The sequence below is a fragment of the Chaetura pelagica genome, unplaced genomic scaffold, assembly GCF_000747805.2.
Source record: "Chaetura pelagica isolate M959 unplaced genomic scaffold, ChaPel_1.0 scaffold69, whole genome shotgun sequence".
Classification (NCBI taxonomy): Eukaryota; Metazoa; Chordata; class Aves; order Apodiformes; family Apodidae; genus Chaetura; species Chaetura pelagica.
Genome location: NW_009970724.1, coordinates 13,108,898 through 13,117,699, shown reverse-complemented (window position 1 = coordinate 13,117,699; position 8,802 = coordinate 13,108,898). Strand labels below are relative to the sequence as shown.

At 36.5% G+C, this 8,802-nt stretch overlaps 1 protein-coding gene across 1 annotated transcript in view; it reads right to left on the bottom strand.

The window, feature by feature from the left end:
* Positions 1–3,258, bottom strand: part of GPSM2 (G-protein signaling modulator 2) — a 17,771-nt gene extending 14,513 nt beyond the window's left edge. Inside the window, exon 1 of the mRNA XM_010006674.1 lies at positions 2,936–3,258. Within this exon, the coding sequence (XP_010004976.1) occupies positions 2,936–2,997 (62 nt within the window). The 5' untranslated portion in view covers positions 2,998–3,258. The remainder of the gene's footprint in view (positions 1–2,935) is intronic.
* Positions 3,259–8,802: the final 5,544 nt, after the last annotated feature.

Genomic DNA, 8,802 nt, shown 5'->3' with positions numbered 1-8,802 from the left:
CTGCTAAACAGGATCATGTTCTTAAATATATTACTGTGGAAATACTCATACAGGGTTTCATTTTGTTATTCTGTTTATAGCTGCCTGGACCTGTTCTCTGGAAGGTTGGCATCTCCTGAATAATTTCTCATTTGTAAAACTACCTCATCCTTATCTATGCCTGTAAACTTTTTACCTTGCCTGGCTCCCTTTTTCCCCCCGGCCCGTTTCCTTCTCTCCCCTTGCGCCCCCTATTCTCATTCTTCTCCCACCCTCTTCACATTCCCTTTCAAACCTTTATAAGAATAGAAACCCTATATTCATCTGCCTCTACCCTAGCCTCCCATTTTGGAGTCTTCCTTCCTTCAGCTGTTCTCATCTTAAAATAAGGAAGAGAAAACTGGTAAGAAACAACACAATAGAAGAAGGCAAGTAGACCCATTGATTACTACAGTCTCTAAACCCAGTTAGTTTAGTTTTACTTTGTTTAGTTCCCACTAAGAGGATTTTTTGCTATTGAGGAGGAACAGGGCTGCCTTGTAGTTTTCCATTAAACATGTTGATTGATACACATAACATACCTAGACACAAAACCTATTGTATCCTTTGATTCAGATGCATAAAATTATTATAGGATGCTGTGGCATTAGTAAAGATTACATACTGTTCCTGACTCCTGCCCCTCTTCTTGGGAAGAGGAATATCTAACGCAGAAGCAGTATCACCAAAATGACCACCCCAAACTGAACTACACCACCACTGCAACATTGTGCTTTATCAAACTAAGCCTGATGTCAAACTTAGAAAGAAAACAACACACAAACATACACAAAGAAACCACACACCTGAATTCTGGGTTATTTTTTCTGCAGTCAAGATAAAAGCAGTTACAAGTTTTAGGTGTATGAATTTAGCAGGCCAAGACAAACAGGTTCTGTAAATATTTTCTCTATAAACGACTTATTAGTCCCATTTATTAATGTCAGCATCTTATTTTCAGTTACTAAACAACTGCTTCCTTCCACCAGCATAAGCCTTTTTATAGTTGCTGAAGTGATGCTGGTCAGCTACAGTGGGGAGAAGGAAAGAGCTTGCACAGTAAGAAACAGCTCATAATAAAGCCTGTCCTTAGGAACAGGCCACCAGCTTCTTTTTAAAGCCAGTTCTATTGAAATTGCAGTGGGAAGGAAAGTCTAAGAGCCAAATGAGGTTGGGACAATACCTGTGGTTAAAAAAATTTAAAAACTGATAAACACCACCACCTCTCCCAGTAATTTATGACCTACTCCTTCCTGCATTCGATTTTAAACTACAATCAGATAAAATATTTTTAAAGTATTGATACTAAATTAGATAATAATGAAATTCCAGTTCAATATACTGAATGAATTTGCAGCTTATCTAAGTTTTAGAAAATTTTAACATTTTTTAAAACTTAAAAATAATTACGCTTGGATGGTTTTTAAATATTCATCAGATTACAGTTATTACAGAAAGGTTTAATAAGGTCATTAATATTTTTAGTATTAATTCGTGTCATTCAATCCTGTATTGAAATACAGTATAAAGTAGGTAATACATTTTTTCCTGACTGTGCTTGACAATACCTCTAAAGTTATTTTTGGCTTGTCAATTTAAAACAGACAACTGGCTATGCCACCTTCTCCTTCCATTTACTTCTATAATAGTACCCTGAACTGCTCCTGCTTTTATTAAAGAAAGAGCACAAGGATCTTCTACAGTTGTCTGCGGAAGACCAAAAGCATCAGCAACAGCATAGGTAGGCATTTCACAGGAATCCTGGGAGTTAGATGCATTCAAGAAAGACAGCACAGAAGAAATACCACGCTCACACACTTCCAAGATTCCTCTGTCAAAGTCACCATATAAAGAATCTAGCAAAACAAATTTTAAAAAAAGAGACCAGAAAGTGAATCAGTTTACTTGCTAATTATCTCCCCACTGACCATGAAAAAGCTCCTCCTGCCGACTGCACTGCTACCCAAAACAAATGTTGCACATTAAATGGAAGTGCAGACCAAGCTAACACTTTCAGAACTTTTCCAGAATTCACATTAAGCTGTCACATTTGCTGTCTTACAAATAAGGGTAGTGCTTTAGTTTAGTTAGCGAGAAAAAGGCTTCCAAAGTAAGGATGGCAAGGGGAGAGTGGGGAAAGTACACACTAAGAATCATGCTTTTTATTTATTTTCAGTACAATCATTGCAATGTTCCTGGGTCCCTTCCTATTGAATGTGCTGCAAGATTTACCCTTCCAAATACCAGCCATCCAAACACCACACACCACACAATGCCTCTGTTGTTCAGATTCATTAGAGGGAGTCTGCAGTATTAACATACTGCCCCATGTCTGTAAAGGGGATTCCAGAATAAAAATTATTAAAGCTATCAGAAGGGAAATAATATTTCCTCCTAACTTGCAGTAAAAGTAGATTTTTAGTCCAAGGTAGCAAATCATTTCCATGTGTTAATAAAAGCTTCTCATTTGAAGCAAGGAAAACATTGCTCTATGTGACAGTGCACCTAAAAATCTATCACTGATAGAAGCAGTAATGAGAACAAGCACAGAGAGCTTCAGCAGACAAAACTCAACAATTGCATATGGAGCCCACAGGTTAAAAGGAGAGCAAGCAGGTATTACCATGCAGGGATCATACCTCATATCATGCTACCAAAAATAAAAATACAGACATTCATGTATTATTCTGCAAACACACACAGTTCCAATGTTAGACACTCATGTAATTACACTAATGCAATTTACAACAGAACAAAAGTGAGTTTTCATTGTTCAGAAAGATAAAGAAAAGCAAAAAATATGGGTTTAGCTTTGTTTCAATAACATTAGTAACAGAGACACTAGACTATTTGTTGCAACTTGTTTAGTTTTCTAATATTAACAGCACTTATCCATACTAAATTATTACAGTCTTACCTGTATCGCACATGAAAGGAGCGATCTTCAGGCATCCCTATCAAAACATTACTTTCCTCCATTGGGTTGCATTATCAGTAGAGAAAACAACACTGTTCTGTAGCAGGGTAAGTAAGTACTTCCCTGTGAAGAACTGTTGTCAGAACACCATTCCAGTTAGTATATTAATAAAGTTGGAGCACAAATATTCTAAGCTTCAATTGAAAAACTCTTCTTTTTTACTAAGGTAAGGAGGCCACCATCAGACACATCTTAAACCTTCAGAAACATGTTCAAGTTCTTTCATCTCTGGCCCTTTAAGCTCCGTTCAGCTGCGTTTCTGCAAAGGGAACACAAGATGCTTGGCTTGAAGTCTCATAGTCAGTTAATAACTCATAACCATCTGCAGCTGATGTAAAAGCATAACACTACTCCTACCAAGCAGGAAGCATCAATCAAGAACTGAAAGTCAGAGCCAAAGCCTTCCACATATATACAGCACAAGCGAGAAAGCAAAGAAAGCTTAAAAAAAACAGCACTCTCTTTTCTGTTGGAAACTTTGAGTAATTTACCCTTGTTAGTATTCTTTAGCCTCATGAAGTCACAAAGTCTACAGAATTAAAGGTATAATATTAAACAGATCACAAACTGCTTTACATGTAAACAGTACTGCTGAAACCCTGACAAGTTTGCTGAAGTCCAACACTAGTCAGAACTGGCTGACACAAAAACATTTGGAGATCACCCATTCTGGACATCAGCCCACTCAGAACATTATGAGCACAGCAGAGGTTTAAGCTCTATTCCCCTTTCGCCTCCCTGCTCTCAAAAGAAAATAGGAGGTATGTGGGCTAGGAGTTTTGGGTTTGTTTAGGTTTTTTTACACTGGCTTAATATTCAAAAAGGCTGCAGAATTGTAATAGGAGCTCCAAACTCTGTTTCAAAGCGAATGCAGCTGCTGGCATTTAGGCCTTAGACATGTTTAGGCTGGCAGGGAAAAGAGTAACAGGAAAGCAACTGTTATCAAAAGTTTACCCACTTTTAAGTATATTTTTAGTAGAGGAGTTGACATATTTATTGCTCAGAACTAACATTACCTTTCTTTGCAAGTAAACATACAGTCATGTAATTCACAAATGTATATTTCATTAAGAGACTGCAGAGATGTCAGAAGATCAGTGCAAGGCTCAGATTTAAAGCTGTCACCAGAAGAAAATGCAACCCTCTATTTTCAACTGTCCATGAAGGCAATGCCTTTTCCTCTCATTAGTTTTATCAGGTACCAGCTTTGAAGACTCTTGTTTCCTAACATACTCTACCTTCACAGCATCCCTCCAACAAACCATCCACATTCTTCCAGGCAAACAACTATTTTGCCCTTCCATGCTTATCATTAGAATTATCTGGCATCAACAGGTAGGTGTGGGTGTATTTTTGCAATTATAAAGTGTGACACATACAGTTTACAATACCATTGCAACCCACATGCTGGGAAGACTGTGTTACAAGCACTTAATGTCCGGAAGTTTGTCCAAGCCTCAAATGGGATACCTCATACAAGCAGACAGCTGAAAGACACCCAGTCTACAACAATGGCCCCTGAGCATTCCTGGTGCACAGCAAATGCAAGGGAATTCAAGGTTCTCTTCCACAGATGGATATACTCGTGCATATTATTATATGCCACAAACTAAAAAAGTGTATACTCTGGGAATTGGCACAGATCATTAAATAATCACTGTGGTAATTTGCTTGTATACTTATACTGTAATTGTAACTAACTGAACAATGTGTTTTAAGAAGCTTTTTCAAAAATAAAAAGCCAAATTAAAGAAAAAAGTTATATTTATAAGTACATCAGAATGACTGTGTTTATTTAAATATAAGTTAATTTTAGCAGTACATTTCACATCAGCTGTTTATAACTCCATTTTATCCGAGCTACACTTTTGTCCTCACACTTAACCTCATCCTTTGACCCATGTCCCTCCCATGACCATCTCCCTCCAGCTGGAACCATTACACCAGCTTGAACCATTCATTACAGCCTCCTTCCCTCCTTACAGGCCATACTGCACATTCCGTGTCTTGGGAGGGTGACAGACACACCCGAGTTGGCTAACTCATCATGATCACAGATCCAACAAAAATTACTGGGTCTGGTCTTCACACCTCACTTCCTTCACCTGAAACTCATTAGGATGTCAAGTTATGCCTTCAGCCATGCCCACATATAACCAGTAAACAAACTTAAAGCATATTAATTAGAGTGGTGAATTCAAAATTCAGGAGGTGGCAATTGATGAACCCTTCTACAGACAGTGTCTTTCAGGCATAAGCTGGCCTTGGAAGGATTACAGTAGATCAGACTAAGCCTTGCTCTTTCAGTTGATGCACCTTAACTATTCAGAACATCTCTGTGTAACCAAACCTTTCTCAAACTGGTGATCAATATGGAACAGAGTCAGAGCACTGCTGCAGAAAAGCCTAGTGAACAGAAATCAGGAGGTCTGCTTTATTGGCATATCTAACATGGGCTTTCTCCTCAACTTGCATTTTTTATTAAAACTTCACGTAACATGAAAAAAAAGCACTTGATTCATACTAGGAGAAAAAATCTGTATTAATGCAAAGTAGACTCTCCACATTTGTTCTTTCCACATTTCTAAACAATATAAAGTCTGTATCCATGTTAAAGAGCTGTCTTTTAGGAAAGTAAAAACTGAAAACTGAAGTTGCACACACAGCTTTAAAAAGCACAATTTAACTACTCCAGCTATCAAATGCAGGAAGTACTAGCTTCATTGTAATTTCAAGAAAGCAAAAAAAAGCACACAGAAGAAAGACTGAGGCTCCTTCCAAAGAAGAAAATTAAATTGGTGTTACTAATTACACAGCAGTATGAAACCAATATCACCACCCCTGAAATCAAATAAAGCAAGGCAGAGGTTAGGCAATCAAATGTGGCAGTCAGTTTATACCCCACAATAGACAACTTATGCTCTTTACAAACTCTTTATTAGGAGAAAATGGTGAGACAGGGCTCATCCGCCCTGTCTATAGACAGCTAAAGGATCTTCAATTAAACTATCTGCAAAAACCTAACTTGGCCTCAATTAAGTGTTTGACAGAGGTAAGTCCATTTTTAGATAAAGTCACTTAGCATTCTATTCTATTAAAATAAATTTCTCTAGAAGCTGTATAGATATAGAAGCTTAGGGTTTGCATGGCATAGCATTCTAAGACTGAATTCCTTACTAAATTCTAAACTACTTTTAACTTGATTCTCTGAAATTGTATAAAAGTCCACTTATTTCTACAAATTTTTAGAATGAAATGAAAAAAAAAAAGTTAAAATAGTGATGTTAAATACTGAATGGAATTCCATATAACAATGCTTTAAAAAGTGAAACTCTACCTCACTTGCACTTACTCAGTATTTTTCATAAAACTATTGTGTTCTCAGAAAGGTCTAATGGTTGACATTCAAAGAAAGTACAACTTGATCTTCCATTAACATCAGTGGACTGAATCGGCATATATATATGCTAAGACCTGAATAAAGCTCACTCTGAAGAAAAATCATGGAAGAAACCAGGACTCCCCTGTCTTCGATCCTGTGCAAATTAAAGAACTGGGTGTAGCTAAGTGACCACAAGCATTTTTATTATAAGGATATTCCAGCAGATAGTTTATGTAAGCCATCTATTTAAATCCTGAAGTAAGGAAATTCCACACTGTGACAAAATAAGAAAGAAAGAGATCATGAAGTGCCAGCAGAATATAACTAATATCCCCATAATAAGATTAATAAGACACTGAAAACTCTAAATGCAACAAGATTAGGATTTCAGATACATGAAGATAGTAGAACATCCTCCTTTTGTCTTAAAGTCATAATAGCTCAGAATTTTTCACATATTTGATACATCAAGGTATTAGGATTCCTTAATTATTTTTTTATCAGAATGAATTATAAATTTTTGCATATTTTCACTCAGAGGCTGAAAACAAATACTGTGCTGCGTTCTTTCCAAGCATCCAACAACTCAAGAGATCTGCAATTTTCAAGTGCTTAAATGCCACAACAGACTTCAGTGATGTTTCACAGTAAAGTAATAACTTGTGATCCTTTTACTCTTAGCATAAGTTGAAATCAGATTACCCAGAAAAATCATTCAGAGTTTTGTTACCAAGTTCTGAACATAAATTTGAACCTTGCTCCTTCAGCACAAAATGCTGACGACTTGCACTCAAGCTGACAGAGCAAGTTGATCACAAATCTCTTCAATAAATGTTCTGTTTAGCTCAGCTCCTTCTTGTCATGTAAGATCTTCTAAAAAGAGATGCTGGTAACTAAGCAAACAGGCAAATCACACAAGTATCTTGCAGAGAAAGACAAAGATTAACCTTAAGATTCTAAAATTAAAAAAACATATATTCTTAGAAAAACACATCAGCAACTTAAGTGGAATGATACAGCTGGTGTATCAAATTTTCTATTTCACACTGTCACACTCAGAGGTTAAGTAGGAATTCAACACTCCAGCAAGCTGGAGTAGATGGAGCTCTCATAGAACCTGCATTACACAACCAAAATGATCCATGACGAGTTTAAGGCCAGCAGCCATGCCTGGTGCATAACCTATGCCACTCAGTTCGGAAGAATTAACAGCAAATATTAACTATGCCTTTGCAATTGTGAATCTACAGCTGTACAACATATGGCTACAACCTGTAAAAACTGCAAATCTGTGCAATGAACACATACTATAGTAAGAACAACACATTCTTTCTTATTGTTTGGCTCCTACAGACACAGACACAGTTTATTTTTGCCATAACCCCCATGTAGATTTAAGAAAAACAGTATTTCTTGAGATGCAAAGTTGTAAACTACTTTGCATACTTATTCTAACTTTGGGATGCAGATGCAAATGTATTCAGAAGCTGGTCAATGCATTTTCTTTTGGTCTCTGTGATGAACACTGGACTCCATTATGCCTCCACCATCCACAGATTTATCCACTCTATGTACACATCATCACACAAATTCAAGTGGTCACAACAAAATATTCTGTCCACTAACGAAAGATCTCTAGGTACAGTGCAGGCACCAAAGTGTTGCATGCAAGGAACAAAATTCCTAACAGTAGAAAAACTGAAATAGTAAAGAAATAAGAATGATTTAGAGAGGTTTCTTTGTAGATAATGTATGGCTCATAGTCCCTGTAATTCAGCTGCATTATAGGTTTTCATTGCTATTAGCAAAAGTTGTATAATACACCAAAGTTCTATTATATGAACAAAAAGGATATTCTTCAAACACTGCCAAATTTGATGCCAAGAGGCATCTTGACATTAATCACACAACTGCTACAAAAACCCTAAATGACAAAAAGAGATAAGGAACAAATATTTTTGCTATTAAATTTTAAAAGTGGATAACTAGGATAAACTAAAAATTATCCTGTTTCAAGCAAAACAGAAGAATCCAGATAAATTGTAAAACACGAAAAACTCTCCACGTGTTCAATAGTTAAAACTATGGACAGAAAGCATTTATTTTTAGAAAAACCACCCATTGCTTAATAAAAATTTCCCTTCCTAACTAAAAGGGAGCCAAGCTGCTCCCCAAATCATATTATGGATGTGGAACTGAAGACCTATTTTCAAAACTCAGTTGCTGTTCTCTGGCACATGCCAAAAAATTAATACTAGAACAGACTGGGTTGCAGACTACCAAAAGAAAATCTAACTGCAGAAAGAACTGTTGTCTCTACATATCTCACAGAAAAAACTAAAAAATTTAATAAATTAAGCCAAGTGACAATGAAAGCACAAGAACAAAACAGTAAAATGGGTATGAATACCTTTTCAAAAATTTA